A 20,310-nucleotide genomic window follows, 5' to 3' on the forward strand; every position below is an offset into this window, starting at 1 on the left:
TCTGACTCTAAAATCATCAACACAAATTAGTTTTAATCCCGACAAATCTTTTGTTTGTTTAGTCATAATATTGACACAAAAACAATCCTCACGACAGATAACGATGTAAACATTGCTGTAAACAGCAGCGGAATATATTTAAGCTTAGTCCAATCAGCTGTTTGTAACATGATAACTTTTGAACAGCTGATGAAGTCCATGGAATAATCGTTTCCCACAGCTGATTATACAGTTGTTAGTCACGTGTTTGTCAGTGTAAGCTCGGTCGTCATGGCGGAAAGAAGAGCCTTCTGTTCCGTAAGGTAAACTGAACAAAATATAAACTAACCTATCTTAAACTCAGAAAGTAAACAATATTAAATAACAAACATATCGTTCTACAAGACGTCAACCAATTAACTGGGCATGTGTTAAAATAAGGGTTAAAACGTGTTGAAGTGTAAAACAATGCGCTTACAATAGTTTGTTCTTATTACATTTTTACTAAAAAATTTCTTGATATTGTTAAGCTGCATAATATTTGTAACTAATTACTATACTTTTTGTAGTATTAACTGACAGTAAAACAGCTTAGTGTTGTCTTTTAAATCACCTGGCTCTAAACCTCTTGGACAACAGTACCAGTATATACAGGCTGAAAAGGATTCATGTTTTGGACCTAAGCTCACGTTTTGTTTGAACAATTTAATTTTCTCTTGTTTATTTACTTATTTATTTTTTCATTGAAATATTTTTAAGTTAGATCTGTCAATGGACATTGATTAACTAACGTTTTATTAATAGTTGTTATTGTATTTTCTGAATGTTCTAAAAATGAACAGATTGTAAATAAAATTGGGATAAAAAAGTGAATTTGGTTCCAATTGAAAGGATAGTGGTGTTATGAATTGTAAACTTGTGGTATTCGAAAGACTTGAACTTTTAAACCTTGATAGAACATAAGGCGTTGTTTATCGAATGTTATTCGAAATTAGAAAATATATTTTAATGGTACAGTTGAATTTCGAAACTACAAGTAGACTTTGGATACTGCGTGGATTCATAAGCTTGTTTTGAATTTGTGTCTGATGCCCGAATACGTCTAGTCAAATAAAATTTTTAGATTTGCTCTAATGTGGCTAGAATCTAACTCTTTACTCTTTGTTACAATAAAAGAGCACAAGTAATAACCACAAATATATACATTTATCTTGTTAAAATAGTCCAAAGCTGGCGAAACCCTATAAACATATCAAACATTAAAACCCCTACACACATGACCATATATCAACCATAAATCAATTTTTGTTCAACTTATCTATAAGGAGGACACAACTATGTCTGTTTCATAAACGGTCCAAACTTTATGTTAATATATTCTACGAGAAAGTGATTGTAAATGCCGCTATTGTAACCGTTTGTGTGATATCTCATGGTTGTATTCAAACAAAGTTGGATCTATTTCCGATAGTTGGACATGTTCCAATCACCTGTTGTTTATCTGTTTGACTACTGACTACTGACTGGGTCGACATTTATCGGAGGTGCTAACTACCGAAACCTTGGTGGACGGTTTTTGTTTACCAACTAGCGAAGTAGATACCGGTACGTGAAATCAACATAACGTTTTAAAGTAGACATTACAAGTGTATTTTACACATATATTTTAGTTCTTCTTACGGAAACGTATTAAGATAGTGATGTAAAATCGACTTTTTAGACCTTTTATTGTAAAATATGGAGGATGTTTTGATGTGGTACAATATTTGAATTAAATTAATTAACACAGATATTATGTATTTCTATTATTCGATGGTTCTCTACTTTTCTACAACTTTTTGGTCAAAATCCCACATGACTAGAATGAAGTTTACAAATATGCAGTTTTATGGCTTACTAGAGCTCGCCCTGTGGTCGAAAACTCGAACAAAAATAATGTGTTGTACAAACTTCTCTATTTTCACCCCACGCTGTAAATAAAAGATGTGGTTTGAATTTCTTCCATTGGTTTTGATTTTCTGTTTATATTTCGTTGTTGTTTCGTCCCAAACATGGCAACCTATAAGGCTCATGTTATTATTTTTTTTATTTAAAATTCATTTTGTGCTTATTTTTTAGCCTATTTTAATTTATAAAGGCATTCTGCACATCTACAGGCAAATATCTTTCTAACGGTATGTGTAGATTTTTCCCTGAGATGCACACGAGCTGAGAAAAAGATTTTTAAGAACATCGCCTATTAATGTATAGGGTTTATTTTAGGGTTTGTGAATTACCAAGAACAAAAATAATATTAAACCAGAGGTTGAGTTGAAATGATGTTTGGAAAATCGTAGTTTGACTAATGCTATATTATATAATGATCCATAGTGTTAATAGTGTTGGTAATTTAGCTCACTAAATGGCTTCCATTTAATGGTATTATTAACGAACAACTGCTACCGAAGCATTCGACTATTTGGCCTTTAACAATTGAGTAAGTAGACTGACTATACATATCAATATTTCAAACAACATCATGATTTGCAATCAATAACATTCAACTCTTGATAAGATTTGATAAGATACCATCAAAGATTTTAGGTAATATTTTGTCGTGGATTCGTAATATGGAAAAAAGGAATGCCATGTAACGTATTACGTATGGTAAAAAAGAATAGGTAACATATAACATTATTTCAACCTTTTGTCTATACTATCAATTTCTAAACATAATGATGAAAAAAATTTGAACAAAATCACTAGACATGATGCAATTTCACTCTAAATGGTATTATGAATATTATGTCTTACTCAGAATCCCATCATGTTATTTAACCATGCAGTTATCTACTAACTCAATATATAACCACTAAGCTAAGTTCAGCTGTGTAATGTGTTATGAATGTTGTATTGTTGTGTGGTCAGCAATATCACACTTATCGCTAACTAACAGTCTAGCATTGAGTAACCACACATAACTTTACCCACTATCACGTGCACCCAGTAGTGTTGTGGTTCGAATGGAATTGTGGGTAGTTGGAAACTTTATAACTGACTGCACTCCAACTAGTCTGTACTCTCGTGTACTATACGCTTCGAAGTTAGTTATTAGTTAAAATAAATATATGGTTGATGTAATTTGACTGCTGTTTGTTGCTGTGCAAATTGTTTAAGCACCTATTGGCTTATTTTGTTTAGAACAATGTAATCTATGGTCACATTTGCGGTTAAAAAGGACCATCCCTTACTTATGAAGAATTTTTTAACAAAGTAGGAATTCCTTGAACAAATTCGTGGCAAGTATATTAGTACTTTTACTCGTTGAAAACGTGTACGGTATTTAATTTAATTTAATTTAATCCCATAACGAATCAAATCGAAGTTGACCTTAGTTTGTGTTCCAGTAGGAACATTACAAATCAATAATCTATACTTATTTAATACGCAAGCAGGTTTTTTGTGACAATTACTCCTCCGAAACTACTGAACCGATTGACATGTTTTTGGTGTCATTGGAAAGAGGGTAACGTGAAGTTGTGCAGGAAACTTTCTTTTTAGGGAAATAATGAGATATTGAGGCCCTGGAGCCCTTTAAAGTTTCGTATTTCTCCATAAGGATAAATAACATGGGAGATAATTTTTATTTACAGAAACATATGTTTGCTACTTGAAAATAGTCAAAGTCTACTACATAATAATTGCTGTGTATTATGACTCTTAATGTATACCTACTACATTTCAATCAAGGATTGTGTACCTTAAAGTTTACCCATAATGGATCTTAATGCTTTATTTTAATGCTGGGAATAGTAAAATTTAGTGGAGAACAAGTTACCATGATTTAGAAAACTTTACTATAAATTAATTTATGTATTTAAATCACAAATCTTTGACATTATTAATTCATTTGAAACTAAACAGCTGATCGACAAATCAAACAAATCATCTACTTCATGTGAATAATGTTATTACACATAGTTTTTTTAACCATTCTTTTTTACTTGTGGGTGTATTTTGAGTTTGCAGTTATGAAAGCACCAAGCCAAGTAACTTTTATCTAATTTTCTTTATAAACTAACAGTATTATTGAATTAATACATGAACTTGACAAGTCAGGTAATTAATTGTCAGTATACCAAGGGGAAGAAGAGTGGGTCCTTAAAAACAGACGAAGGCGGAGACACCTATCTAGAAAATCCAACTGAGTTTTTAAATATAGAGGTCAGTGGATGGCCAAGAAACAGATTAGACTAATAAAAGGGGGCAGTGGTTTTATTGATGAGGAATATTAATATATCAAAAAGGGCACAAGGCTTCATGTGATCAGAATCAATGGTTAACAACTTAATAGAATGTAAAGTCTTAACTGGAACAAGTGAGTGGGGACATATTTTGATTTCGAGGAGACAGATTTACCCGTCTGAAACAAACTTACCTTTCAAAATGGAAAGATGCTAATTTCTGTTACCTTTGGCATTTGCAGCGCTGTTCTTACCCAGACCAATTGAGTCATGAGCAACTACATTATATGTTGTTTTAAGTAAGGCTACATCTTTTAATAGGATACGCATATTCGTTACGGAAAACTCTGACCAGGGTAATCTTCCTGAAGGTAACTTTAAGGCTAAAATCGTAGTATTCATGGAAGTGATTTTGTGATAAAGATATTGTTTTTTAGTGTTTATTTTTAAAAGTGTGTTTTCTTCAAGCAGCATTTTTATGACCCTCAAAATATGCTACATAGGCCTATTGGTTTTATATGATAAATTTTTTTGTTAAATGTGTTTTAAAAATCTTTAAAAAATAACTACCCTACAACCTTGCTCGCTGCCTATAACATACTTGAACCTGAACACTTATTAATTTACTAAATATAATACACATACAGCTAGAAAATGGCTGAACTGCTTCCCTTCCAAGGCTTCATTATTACTGCATTTAATTTTCGACGTCGAGTCAATATACAGGGTGGTAAAAAAGTCCCTGGACAGTTAAATATTTTAAAAAATAATGAAGATAGAGCTACAATACTTGGTACAAAGTTACAGGGCATAAAACTATATTTTAACACATATTCAGTGATCCAATAACTCTTCAGGGGGACGGCCCACAAGGAGTCGGAAGAAAATCTTAAAAGGAAGCATAGGTCAATATGCACATCAAATTAAAGGTCTTTTTTAGTAAAATACAATGCCGCAAACCGCACTTCAAAAGGTTGATCCTGCGCAAAATGACAGTTGTTCAAAGATTCATTTAATTAACATTGCTATTATACGCTTTCTCCTCAGGGGGCACAGCCCTAGGAATCGGAAGAAAATTGTTAACGTAAAAATAGGTCGATATGCACATCAAATTAAAGGTCTTCACTTGTAGATTACGATGCCGTAAATTCAAGCTCAAAAAAATGCCTGAGTAAAAAATGGCAGTCGTTCAAAGATTCAAAATGGCGGATTCAAGAAATCTTTGAACATCTGCCATTTTGCGCTGGATCAACCTTTTGAAGTGCGGTTTGCAGCATTGTATTCTACTAAAAAAGACCTTTAATTTGATGTGCATATTGACCTATGCTTCCATTTAAGATTTTTTCCGACTCCTTGTGGGCCGTCCCCCTGAAGAGTTATTGGATCACTGAATATGTGTTAAAATAGAGTTTTATGCCCTGTAACTTTGTACCAAGTATTGTAGCTCTATCTTCATTATTTTTTAAAATATTTAACTGTCCAGGGACTTTTTTACCACCCTGTATAATGCGATGAATTTGTTTTCTAAATTAATATGTCATTTTGCGGGGCATTGAACCGCACAGGTCCACTAGTGTGTATTTAATCCGTAAGAATATTTTGACATGTATTGCTATTGAAAATAAAAAAAATCTTTAGATCTGTGGGAAATTAGGTTAAGGTATTTCTAGCAAACTATGCAGATCCCAATAATTTGTAATGATAAAAAATCGGCTAAAAACTTATTAACCAATTCAACACAAGAATATAAATAACTAATTTTGTAAAACGCATATGATAACCAAGCAATTCTAAATTAAACTACTTAACTTTAACTAGCTGTACCCGCGGGCTTTGCCCCGTTTAACTTCGTAAGTATTAATAATAAATTAAAAATGAGTATCTCCACTAAGCCTTTGGTTATATTGGCTCTATTCATGAAAAAATCTGCTCAATTGGTCAAGTCGTCTTTCTTTCCTAATGTGGTTTTATGTCAATGCTCGTTAATTTTCAAGATGAGCTCATTCGCCCTGATTGAAGTTCGTTTGCTACGCTTAACTCACCTTTAGGTCGCTGCGCTCACTTGCCTTCAGGTTAGCTCGTTCGCTACGCTAACTCGCCTCCAGGTTGAAGTTCGTTCACTACACTCACTCACCTTTTGGTTGCAAGCTGCTGTCATGAATGTAAAAAAAATAGTACTGCACCCTGTTGGTAATCCTATTAACTCTTTAATGCTATTGAACATCGCAGAATCAACTTTTTTTAGTTGAACCAGCTGTTTAGACTCTTTAATTCCATTTAAATATGAGTAGAGCCACTGGGGCGGAGCCCGAAAGCCCGATCAGAATAAAAACTACTTAGTTTTCCTATTTAATGCCCAAAGAATCGGTGTACCGAATTCCAGCCTCCTAGGTAAATGGGAAGTGGGAGAATTAGTGATGAGTGAGTGAGTGAGTGAGTCAGTGAGGGCTTTGCCTTTTATAAGTATAGAAGATATACAACACACAATGTTATTACTACATGTGACAATATTGTAGTTAAAGTTGATGTAGCAATACAACAGACAACATGGTCTTGACCCTTCCAGTATTCTCATTCATTATTCATTAATACTGGTCTGAAATATACCCGATTTCAATTAAAACGGAACTTTTTATCACGTTTTTGAAAATCATATTCCTTCCCTCCAACATTTGACGTGATTGATTTGTGAAGTAATTCTGACGACGTTTTCAATTTCCTCTGTGGAATTGGCTATTGATTTTAACATACAAATAGCGTATTAGGGTCCATACATTTTTAAGAGTCATTATTTGTATAATAAATACCATGTACTGTAAATAAAATGTTATTATCGTATACATAATTAAAATTGCATAACTTCTTAAATATCTGTCCTGCTTCCACAGAAAAAAATTGGTTAGCCAGGCGTGTGGTTGATATATTTAATTTTCAGTGTACATTTGCATAGAACTATAATGGCAAACCATTTTGTGATATTAGTACAATCATCTGTTGTAATTGTGCAAGGTAGTTCTTACGTAACATAATTACGTTATGATTGTTCAACACCTTGATGTGAATTTATGTTTGGAAAAATTCTTATATTTTGATCATTATGGATTCAACAACCTTGCCTTTAACTAAAATTCAATTAGAGATAAAACACAGTATATACTACACAATCGTCATAAACTTTTAGCACTGTAGTTAAAAGCATCGTTGAAAGTAACTAGGGTTCGCCTATTAGCCTTTACTATACCCGCAACCACTAAGAAATAGACTATTTAGATAGTATTTGCTAATTAATTCAATAATTTTCCGCAAACTTAAATTTGTTTTTAAGTTAAAATAATATCTGTATATTCTTAGATCCCATTTAGTTGTGTAGTATACGGCTGTTACGAATCAATGAGTGGGTTTGATCATAATCAGGTAAAAAAAGTCTTCGTTCATCTAAATTGACTCTTGAGTATGAAAGAGTCAATTTACAGCCAATGCTACAGACTTGGTTATTACTTTCAAGGATAAATTCTAATTATCAAAATCATATTCATTCAAAGAACCAAAATAACCAACGAAACCTAATTACAATAATCTATTAAATAAGCAAAAATCTCTCATTTGTGCCCTAATTTATAGCAGGGTAGTGCTCGACAAACGATCAAAGAGTCGCGGGTTCAATCCTTTAAAAAGGAAGACGCTTTTTGATGGTTCATGCCCTTTTTGATGCTGTAAAGGTCAAGTTTGATGGTAAAATAATAAATGATGCCTGCTTTAGAAACAGCTGATATTGGTCAGAAACAATGCTTCACATATGATTTTACTCCATTCCACACTCATCTTGAATTTATATTCTGCATAAAATAGTGCGTGTCTGTATTTATAAACCACACCTCCATTCACTTTTAAATGGTAGAACTACAATACTTAAATTCCAACAATCAATACATAAAAAATTTTAAAAAGTCTGAAGTGCTTTCTTACAAATTAGAAAATTGTAAACATGGCTGTGGACTTTATGAATTATTCCAACGCTTCGCGATTGGTAAACGGTTCCCAAGAGATCTGGCCGTATCATATGTTTAAATTTACTGTCTCTGAGTGTATTCCGAGGTATTTGGAGTCTGAATTAAGTTTTCATTGATTTAAAATAATTGTCATTGCAGTGCGAACAGTTATGATTTATACTTCTGGCTACAGTAGGCTTGGTTAGTTTTGAGATGAATTCTTTTTGTATCGTAGTTTACATACGGTACAAATGTGTATTTGTTGAAACAATAAATTAAGTACAGGCATATTTTCAACCCAAAACTGCTTGAGCTACACTATTCTTGGTATGCATAATTTTTATCAAAAATTATTTTAATCGTTTTCGTGTGTGTCTATGTTAAAAATCTTAGCTTTTTCAAATCGACTGCGACCCTTTTTTATTTATTGAGTACGTTGCTCGCTATCTTCCTACACTTATTTTGCATAATCAATTAAAGATAAAAAGGAAAGTGGATGTGGATTGTGGATGCTCCTAAAGTAATGAAGCTTAATATGCGCTCTTCTTGGTGAAACTATAATAAACTGCATGCCAGGGTGAGGAAGAACAGTGTAGAGTGTGAGGCTTGGATGGTGTAAGAGATAAAGGTGATTAGCGGTTATCCCATCAGATAGATTGCACGATGTATCAAACTGACTATTGAACTTGAAATCATGTATCAAACAGGCTATTGAACTTAAAATCATATATCAAACGGACTATTGAACTTGAAATCATATATCAAAAAGACTATTGAACTTGAAATCGTGTATCAAACAGACTATAGAACTTGAAATCATGTACCTACCAAATAAACTATTGAACTTGAAATCATGTATCAAACCGACTATTGAACTTGAAATCATGTATCAAACAGACTATTGAACTTGAAATCATGTATCAAACAGACTATTGAACTTCAAATTATGTATCAGACAGACTATTGAACTTCAAATCATATATCAAACGGACTATTGAACTTCAAATCATATATCAAACAGACTATTGAACTTGAAATAATAATGTACCAAACAGACTATAGAACTTGAAATCACGTATCAAACAGATTATAGAACTTGAAATCATGTATCAAACAGATTATAGAACTTCAAATTATGTATCAGACAGACTATTGAACTTCAAATCATATATCAAACGGACTATTGAACTTCAAATCATATATCAAACAGACTATAGAACTTAAAATAATAATGTACCAAACAGACTATAGAACTTGAAATCACGTATCAAACAGATTATAGAACTTGAAATCATGTATCAAACAGATTATAGAACTTGAAATAATAATGTACCAAACAGACTATAGAACTTGAAATCACGTATCAAACAGATTATAGAACTTGAAATCACGTATCAAACAGATTATAGAACTTGAAATCATGTATCAAACAGATTATAGAACTTGAAATAATAATGTACCAAACAGACTATAGAACTTGAAATCACGTATCAAACAAACGTATTTGTAGCGAAACTTTTAGACCTTTAGAAAACTTAGAGAATGAGATACTGATGGTGTAATAGGTATTGAACACGAATGTTTGAGATTGAAACAGGTATATATATAATTGAAATTATAAATATTTGTGGAAATTCAATAGAACTAGTGGCTTGTAGGGACATAAGTCCCTAAAAAGCTCAAATGTAAAACAACTTTTTGCAATACCGGTATTTAAACAAACTCAGAATAACATTATCTATGTGTCAGAATAGGCATCCCTACACCATATCTTTTGTGTAAAAACCAGTTTGTTGTTCTTCTTTGTTTGCTTTTGTTGATGTCATTTTCAGTAAATAATTTGAAACACTCCAGTGGTTTAACATGAAAAGGCAGCAAACATATCATTGTTTGTGAATAAATACTGGTTTACTAAGGTAGCTTTGGTCTTGTGGTTAATGAGGATAAATAAAAGCTTCCCTGTTTGGAATTTTAAAAATTCATTGGAGGTTCGCCTTCAGATGAATTGAAGACGCCTGCAATTTCATCTGCAGTAGGCTTATTATACCTACGACGATCCATATTTATCCTGTCTACAAACCTAAGTTCTAATTCACTGTCACCTTGTACAACCATTTCTTCCGAAGCTCTTTTGTAAATTTGTGCAAATGGATTTTCTAATAGAATTTCAGCTAGTTTTGACAATATTTCAGGTTTTAAGTCACTATTTTCTCGACGCCTTTGACGAATTTCTGTTGCTGTTGATGTGTCAATAATGTACAATAGGCCATACACGGGGTCTTCATCATGTTGAGGCAGCAAATCTGAGATTGAACGATAAATCTGTCCTTGAATTTTGAAACAGTATGGTCCTTTTCTTGGAATATCTTTCTTACTGGCTGAAAAATAAGCAAAAGCCATCGCACTGTTGCATTGTCGAATGAATTTATACAGTTGTGGGCTCTCTTCAAACAAACTTTTAAGTTCTACATTAGTTTTTGACTGAGGAAGGTTAATAAGTCCGTTATGGCAACATGTCATAAATTGATTATTCGTTAGTTCTTCTCTAAAATGAAGAGCACTACATTCAATGCACTCTTGGTCCAATAATCCTGCATCATGGATCTTTACATTTCTCTCGTCTACCATGGGTCTCCTAAAAAGGGGTTGTAACATATCTTGATTAAGTTCGTCATTATCTACTCTTGCTCTCCTACGCGCACTGTCATTCCTATGAACAGTTCCCCGCCTTTGTGGTATTCCCCTGGCGTTCATATTAATTACAGTACTTATAATGAAAAGAATATATATCCAGCAGCCTACATACCAAAACATCTTGAATCCCTGGTGATTTTATAAAAGTATGATCGAATATGATTACTCTACGTTGTATATTCACTGCACTAAAAAAATTTACTTACGAAGGAATGCAAATACACCATTTTAGAACCAATAACATTTATAGGTTATTTTAGATGTATATATTCACACAACCTTAACCTTAAAATGTGTAGAAATATAAAGAAAACAACATCATTTAAAATAAATTTGAACATATGATTTAAAATTAAAAACAAAACAGAAGTTAGATTTAATTTCGACTCTTTGATTATTTATACAGAATATTTATTCTATGTCGTTTATTCCTTTAACACGACAAGAACGTAAAAGCATGAAAAAATGAAACTTGAGTGTATGATTTAAATATAAACAAAGAATGCAGACGTTTTTCCGACTAATCTTCAATATTTCAGTTTTATTATAGTATACATTTCATAGTTGACTGGCTAAAAGTAAACCAAATGCGTGCATTGATCACTGTTTTCAAATCTGTGGCACAGCTGTTTTAATTTCAAAAGATGTAAACAAATTAAACCCCATGTTGTTTTAATGGGAAAAGTTTTATTCTGTTGCGAATTTATGGTAAAAAATAAGAAAAATGAATAGTTTTCCCTCAAAATTCACGTCAAGACCTTTAAAATAAGACCCCTCCCATCCTTCTACGGCCATCCAGTCACTCACAATTTCTTTACAAAAATTTGACTTACGGAATCTATATATATAAAAGGCAAAGCCCTCACTGACTGACTCACTCACTCACTCACTCACTCATCACTAATTCTCCCACTTCCCATTTACCTAGGAGGCTGAAATTTGGTACACTGATTCTTTAGGCATTAAATAGGAAAACTAAGTTGTTTTTGTTCTGATCGGACTCTCGGGCTCCGCCCCAGTGGCTCTGGAGTTTCCCATGTTAACCTTATGATTTTTCATATTTAAAAGGAATTAATGAATCTAACAGCTGTTTCAATTAAACAAGTTGGTTCTGTTCTATGATGTTCAATAGCATTAAAGTTACAAGGATTACCAACAGGGTGCAGCACTAATATTTTTTTAAATTTATGACTACAGCCAATTAGCAACCAAAAGGTGAGTGAGCGTAGCGAACGAACTTCAACCTGGAAGCGAGTTAGCGTAGCGAACGAGCTAACCTGAAGGCAAGTGAGCGGAGCGAACGAGCCCCAACCTAAAGGTGAGTGAGCGTAGCGAACGAACTTCAACCAGGACGTGATTGAGCCACGCAAACGAGCTCACTTGTGAAGTTAAACGGGGCAAAGCCCGCGGGTACAGCTAGTTATATATATAGATTTCATTAAGCAGATGTAAATTAGGTTTAAAAAGGAGATATGGAAGTAGATATTAGGCATAAAAGGAATACAGTTAAACTAGGGACAATGAGTGTAGACAAATTTAGTTTTAATCTGTAAATGGGTGGAAAAATAGAGTTTAATTGTGTATATTGGAAGGAGATAAATAGAGTTTAAATCAGTATACAGTAAAAGAGTTAAACCATGTATTGGATGGAGATTGGTAGAGTTTATATCGGTACCGGTACAATGAGTAGGTATAATAGAGCTAACTAATGTATATTGGGTGGACATTAGTACAGTTAATATCGGTATAATATGGAGGTAAATAGAGATTACAGTTTAATTAGGCAAAATGTGCTTTAATATGGTTTAACGAACATGGCATTTAGGATGAATGCAGGCGAAGGATACTAAGGTTAAAATAGGCATTTGAATATGGTGTGATTAGGCAAGATACAAGAAAACGAAAGTTGATTAACTTTCCCCACAAAAATGTCTTCGAAGACGATTAAGTTAATCCAAATAAATACGTTAAAAGTTTAAGGTACACAAACTAGAAAACCTGCCTATGAGTTTCACTATAGTTATGAAATATCAAAATACGGACTATTCAAAAGTAGGAGACGAAGGTTAATCTTATAATAGACGAAGATTTACGAGGTTCATGGTTAATCTCACAAAGTAGAAAACTTGACCTATTAGGTTCACTATATGAACCGTAGACATAAATGAAGAACTACTTGTACAAGAGAAGGTTAGTTTTAGCAATTCAGACGAAGATGGAAGGTGCTAAGATAGATAAGGCAGACTATAGTAGCTCGAGGCGACGCGAGCCGATGCTGACCCGATATCGATCTGAACTCAGCAGCTGAAGCCGTGTACGGAGTGCTGATACTACAGACAGTAGCGCGCGGTCCGTCGGCGTCGTAGCATAGTCAGAAACTGAACACATCTCTACACCGAACAGGCAAGTTGTGAGTTTATACAGATCAAATATTAATATTAATTCAAATATTATTGACTGGTAAAAAAAGGTTCTTATGTTTATTTGAATATTTGTTATTTATACTGCATATAATTAAGTGGGCAATATAGCCTATCAGTTAACTAACTTAACTTTACATTGATTCCACTTAAGTTGGGACAAACTTTCAAATTTACTGTGTGGTAGAGGTGTAATTGTTTTATATAGTTAATTTTTTTAGAACAAACAAAAAAATTAAGTTCTTTTATTAAGTAAGTATACGATTTTACAATCATGTTCAGAATGTATAATAATGTAAAACATGCCATTTAATCACAAAAAAAAATATATATATATATATATTTTTTTTTTTAATTAATGTTTAGGCAAAATTAAAGATGCACCAAAAAAGCATCCTTATAATTTTCACGAATTGGGAACCAATAATAATGCGTACAAATTTCCAAACTTTTACTTTAATCGCAAACTTATTTTATTAAATGATCTATGCACTATGATAATATATGTTCTATAACCTTGTCCTATGATCAATGATCAATGCTATGATCAATGCTCTATGATCATGAGTTCTATGATCAATGCTCTATATCTGTTCTATGTTTTGTGATTTATTTTTAATTCTGTTTTATGCTCTATGTTCCAAGATCTACTTTCTATAGTCAATAAGTAGCTCTAAGTATCTACATTCTATTCCTTCTTTAACGTATCTAAAGGAAACACATTAAATAAATTGGTGAAATAAAATAAACTTAAAATAATTATTGTTTGGCTTAAATGAACGCTGAAGTATATTTATTATTTAAGAAAATTGAAAATCTTAACTGTCGCGCTGTAAAAATGTAAATCCAAGTAAACTTGTATAACGTTTAAAACCAACAAATAAACGTCATTAGCATTACTCTACTACATTTTATGGAGGCGTTCTTGGAAGTTCGCCGTCTCAAAAGTCAACCAAGCAACTGGAATATACAATTATATTGTCATTAGGCCATAATTTATTCCTCCGCTAAGGACCCTCACTATTTGTCTGATAATTGACTTATTTCAAAACTTCATCAGCGGCCTCGAGGCGTTTACATTTCTAAACTCAAATAAAACTTCAACTCTAGAATGAGAAACTTTACTTTTTAACGGTCAAACTTTTTAGGAAATAATCATAGTTTGTTCAAATTCTAACCTAAGATTAAACTCAAATTCGTTATTCTAATTATTTTAGGTTATTGGTAAAAGCAGGAATAGAAAAGGGTAAATTATAGATAGGAAGGGCAATTTAAAGCCAGAACTCGTAATTGAATTTATTGTGATAGGCCTACTACTTATCTTTTTATATTTATATTTAAATTGAATGAATTGAACTACTAACTGTAGTGTGAGATACAGTGATAAAACATATAAAGTGAAACACTCTCATACAGATTCAAGAAAATTAATTAGCCTTGAAATGTTATATGTCACTTTAACTTTGCAAAGATCAGATTTTTTATTTTATTCAAGTTCATAATGACAATTATTAATGAAATAGTTTGGTTTTGACCTCTTTAGCTGCACTTCTCTGATTATCATTCAAGGCCCATCTACAATGACTTTGCAGATGCAAATTTTTTAAACTGTAAATGATTGTTCAAAAGATGTTAAAATAAAATACCATAATTCATGTACAAACGCCTTTACACTATTAGTTGTGTTAAAAACTGAACTGAGAAGGGATTGGCCAGCCACCTGGATATTTCATCTTCTTAGCTGACAGTAATTTTATAAGATGTGATTCTGATTAAATAACGAAGGTAGAGTACCACTGTAAAGCTTTCTAAAAGTGTTTCAAAATTGTGACCCATGTCACATGTAAATGGCTTTAAACTCAAGTAAATAGTTAGCCAAAATTAAATTGGAACAATTTACAGCATTTTCCTGCAGACAATATTATGCGATCCATACAAAAATATCGCATTTATTTACGAATGTAAAAATTTGTAATGTTTAATCTACACAATTGATGGTAAAATTGAGAAAATGTGAAAACTGTAGTGTAAAATCCACTGCAATACACATAAATAAAAGCGCATAGCATTATTTCCAACCCATAAAATGTAACGTAAAACATTTTACGTCAACTGCATTGACTAAAGAAGACGTACAAGAGATAATTAACTTGCCACCCTTACCTCACCCCCCATTCCCCCACCACTATCTTGGCCACTGTTGTACGCAAAGGGGGCGGTCGTATAAAACTTTATTTCCCTTGTGATTTTCTGTCAAAAAGAGTGTAATGTATTCTGACCCCCCCCCCCTTCCCCAAGGGTCAACCACGGCAACCTACCCTTTCGCTTAATCTACCCCTCTACCCCCTTCTCTCTTGGGGTTAAAAGCGTTGTCTCAAGTTTAACAAAGTTTTAAACTGCAGTGTTTCATTTAACATTTCAAACTAAGAAATGTGTTTTAAAATGTCAAAAGTGGTTTTGGATTGGAAATTGTAGTTGTTCCTAATGCTGGGTTTTTGCAGACAGATATAAACGCATAATTTATTTTTTTATCGTTTATAATGCATGATACACTGTTACAACTCTATTATTATTAATACTTTATTTATTTTCGTATTATAATCCTGCATTATTGGACATTTTAAAAAGCGATGTTTATTCTATGTTTATTGCTGAGTTCTCCATTAATGTAGCTGTTACCGTAGTCTTCTAATAAAGTTAAAAGTCAACATTCAGAGCAGTTTGACGACGAGTAACCTTGACATCGGAGCTAATTGTCGTGTTCTCCTATGGTTATCACTACAGTTTTGTTTAAAGATCCCCAAAAGTCAGAAACTTCGTACAAATTAATTTAAATATTTTTAGAAATGTCCTAATTTGATATTTTCACCGGAAATGGTTTAATTGGAGTAGGTGGTTTTCTCATAAAAAGTGGGTTTTTACTTGTTCCCCGAACTTATTGGGATTTCAAAAATACCTTTCCAATATAAAACTAGTAAAACTAAGTCCTCATTGACGTCATAATTGTTAGACAACTGGAAGTTCGATTTTTAGTTTATTGCGATGGAGGTTTATATTTATTTGAACCTAAAATTATTGGGATGACGATGCTCTAGACTAGTTCATGTGAATCGAAGGCCTAAAAGATATAAAATAATTTCAGAAAAGTGCAATCTACATTCGGGGCATTCGCAAGAACGTACAATGGGCCATCATTCACAAGTGAATTGTGGGTGATTTCGTCAAAATTTAATTTGAGAACCGCTTTGAATATTGATACTCAAACCACGCTCTCCACATAAAACATTTTTCACTCACCATTTTGGTTTATCTGCATGTACTTTAGGTACTTTCATATACACCAGCGTTATAAAAAATAACTAAAGGTGAAAAAATATCTTTAGGTTTTGGTGATGATGACTTTAATTAAATTGCATAAAACTATATTCTGGAATGGACCAGAAGAATAAAAACAGGAAATACAAGTTGCATTGGTTTCTTAAAACTTCAATACATTACCCTTATTTTTATGTGATGAATAAGAAGAACGAGAGCTTATTACATTTTAAGACCACTTGACTATAAATAGGTCACCGCTTCATCGATGTTGTGACCTAATTCTCACGATTATTATCCCGATTGCTTGAACTAAATATTGCAAAGTTTGATTATAAAAATCAATTGTTTAATTTAAATTTAAGTACCGGTACTACTTTTTGCTCCAAATGTGATTATTAATTTACCATTTGTAAGAACACAGGTGAAAATTTAATTTTTTTTTTTACCTATAACAACTATAAAAGTCGAGTTATAATTAATTGGGATTTCGTAAATTAAGTAGGTAGTTGAAAACTGAAAGTGAAAATGTCAGTAATATAATATTATTAACTAGCTGTGTACCCGTTCTACGCACGGGGATCTTATAGTACAGTATCAGTTGAAACCTTCTTATATAAAGAACAGTAGTTGGTTTGCATATTTTCAGATATTCTGGCCAAACTATTTATTATACATAACTTCATTTTATGTCGTTTGTTGTTGTTCCGGATCGGTATGACAATCAATAAAAGGCTAAATTACCTGTGTCAGCCGGTCGATCCTAATGTATCCTATTACAGGAGATGCATTTCGGCGAAATTAAATCGCCATCATCAGTCCTAATATAAGGTCTTGAGCTTCCCTATTAGGTGCATCTTGGAGTTTTTGAAACACATACACGAACTGTACACTTAGGCCTATACACATAACGAATAAAACATAAATACACGGTAGGCCTACTTTTATTTTTACTATGGACAAGTAGATGCGCGTCGGTCGTGTGCCGAGTCTTGACTGAAAACGCTCATTTAAAAAATGTAAGTTTCCCAGCAATATACAACACTGATTCAAGGTCTATTTCCCGGTTATCAAAACTCAAGAACAATTTTATGCACAAAGAATCTCTATTTTCATTTATTGTTATCCTACAAATTATTGCACTTGCGATTAATTAAATCCGTTATGTAAGGAAAAACGTTTTTAATCTTAATTGGTTTGGATTTGCTTTCAAAACGTGATCGGAAATGGTTGCGGTATTTGTAAACAACATTCAATGTAAACATATCAGTGACAGCTAGAAGAAATAATCTTGATTTGAACAGCTGTTCGTTATTTCATAGAAGAATATGTGCTAAACATTGGGAGAAAACTTTACAAAAATCGCACAAAATTGGGTTTTTAAACATCCGTCATTTTATTTACAAAGTGGTGACACCATATTTTAATGGCTAAAGACAATCTCGCCAATCCAGTGAATACATTAAAATGATTTGGAACTTGATAGGTACTCTCGTTTTTCAGGAGTAGGCCGCGTAAAATGGCTCTTGGGTCGTAACAGACTGGAAGACAGACAGAAATTTAGATGAGACTTGTTTCGGTTTCTCTAATGTATAACACGTAAAAATAACCTAAAAGTTTATGATTCTGAGTAATGTACAGACAAAATTCTAATTTTATTTATATAGATATGCTCCTGATTTGATAAAAGGTTTTAATTTCTATCCACGTGCGGTCTTGAAACGCGGAAGAATCTAAATGTTGATCGATTTGCTTATGAGATCAATAAATTAACAATTGACAAGATTTTGTATTTTTGTACGACTTCAACACATGAACAAATAATACAACACCAACTATTATTATTTATGAACCACTCCTAAAAAACTATAAACCTAAAATTTTTATTCATAATATTTTAACAAACCTAACCTATTTTCACATTTTTAGTCAAGCACTCTTTGCGGATTACTATCTATATTTATCAAATCTTCGTCTATTTCGAGTAAAATCATTCGGCATACTTCTAAGTACTCCACTAACCTAAATCCTAATCATTGTTTACAGTAGAAAGCACAACAATTGATCGCGCATTCCAAGTAAATGGATAACAGCTGATAACAATGAAATTAAACCTACAACCGCTTAAGCTGGGTTGACACTAGAATCGAAATTGCACTTCTACAAAATCACCTTCAACAAGATTAGCTTAAGACACTTCTTCGAATAATCCTTCACTGACGTCATGATAATCTTAAACACACGTGCAAGATTTGAGTGATTGTGCTGTTTCAATGTTACAAGCACTACAATAGTTTTACGGTTAGTGACTAGCGAACGTTTGGTGACGTCATCGGAGCGTAGTGTATTGTTAGTTCAGGTGTTTTGATTGGCTGTTAGTTCTCGTCATCAGCACTGCTTGGTATTGTAAGTTGGCGAAAATTATTAAGTTGTTAGCTAGTGTTTATTTTTTATACTTACTGAGCTATAGTTATATCCAGAGGGTTTAGGATCAAAGTTTGTTATGATAGATCGTGCAATTTTCAACCATCCTGTAGTGAATTTACTAAGTTACTTACAACCGCCTTAAATTTACTTATTTTTTTTAACTAATTGTAATCTTAATACATATAATAAATAAAGTATAATCTAATATATAAAATTCTCGTGTCACAGTGTTTGTCTGCAAACTCCTCCGGAACGACTTCACCGATCGTTATGAAATTTGGTGTGTAAATTCTGTAGGTATGCGAATCGGACGTAAACTATTTCCCGTTTCGAAATTCTTAAAAGGGCTCCGCCCCAGTGGCTCTGGAGTTTCCCATGTTAACCTTATGAGAAATGGAATTAATGAATCTTAACAGCTGTTTCAATTAAACAAGTTGGTTCTGTTCTATGATGTTCAATAGCATTAAAGTTACAAGGATTACCAACAGGGTGCAGCACTATTATTTCTTTTACATTTATGACAACAGCTAATTTGCAACCAAAAGGTGAGTGAGCGTAGCGAACGAACTTCAACCTGGAGGTGAGTGAGCGTAGCGAACGAGCTAACCTGAAGGCAAGTGAGCGCAGCGAACGAGCTCCAACCTAAAGGTGAGTGAGCATAGCGAACGAGCTCCAACCCAAAGGTGAGTGAGCGTAGCGAACGAACTTCAACCAGGACGTGATTGAGCGATGCGAACGAGATCATCTTGAAAATTAAACGTAACGGTACTTTCTTTCCATCGGTCTGTCTTAGGGGAAACCTATAACTTAGGCGATACGAAGTTCGCCGGGTCAGCTAGTCTATATATATAATACGCTAAGCCGATTTTTGTAAACAGAACTCCTCCCACATTTTTGGACCGATTTTGATGATTAAAATGTCAAAACAATTGCCCTGATCTGTAGTTTTGCAAAGTGTGTTTCGTTTTTTGATATCTTTATTAGTTTGGGCAGGATCTTCCATCAAAGTTGGGTTTTCTTCCATAAGATTAACATGGGGGAATCTAAATGTTTAATTGGAAACTTCGTCTCCACTAATTTGAGAGAACGGCTGGGCGTAGAAACTTGGTAAAGGTTTCCAAAGAAAGGTCTTGGTCTGTAGATGAGTTATCAAAAGATAAACGAAGTAAATTAGCTGAGGGCTCTGCCTCAGAAGCCTTTAAAGATCCCTCGACAGCTTTGTTTACATTTTGGCCATATAATACTTTTTAATGAAACAGCTGT

The 20,310-nt window shown here is 33.0% G+C and overlaps 1 protein-coding gene across 4 annotated transcripts in view; it reads left to right on the forward strand.

The window, feature by feature from the left end:
* Nucleotides 1-265: 265 nt before the first annotated feature.
* LOC128991981 (uncharacterized) overlaps nucleotides 266-20,310 on the forward strand; it is a 42,902-nt gene continuing 22,857 nt past the window's right edge. The window contains exon 1 of one of the 4 annotated variants that reach the window (XM_054415299.1): nucleotides 266-302. In XM_054415299.1, the coding sequence (XP_054271274.1) occupies nucleotides 271-302 (32 nt within the window). In that variant the 5' untranslated portion in view covers nucleotides 266-270. Of the gene's footprint in view, nucleotides 303-13,215; nucleotides 13,296-18,974; nucleotides 19,027-20,310 lie in introns of those variants that run through there. The other 3 variants (XM_054415300.1, XM_054415302.1, XM_054415303.1) reach the window with 3 other exon arrangements.

The sequence above is a fragment of the Macrosteles quadrilineatus genome, unplaced genomic scaffold, assembly GCF_028750875.1.
Source record: "Macrosteles quadrilineatus isolate MER2022 unplaced genomic scaffold, UCM_ALF_1.0 Scaffold_4__1_contigs__length_99947679, whole genome shotgun sequence".
Classification (NCBI taxonomy): Eukaryota; Metazoa; Arthropoda; class Insecta; order Hemiptera; family Cicadellidae; genus Macrosteles; species Macrosteles quadrilineatus.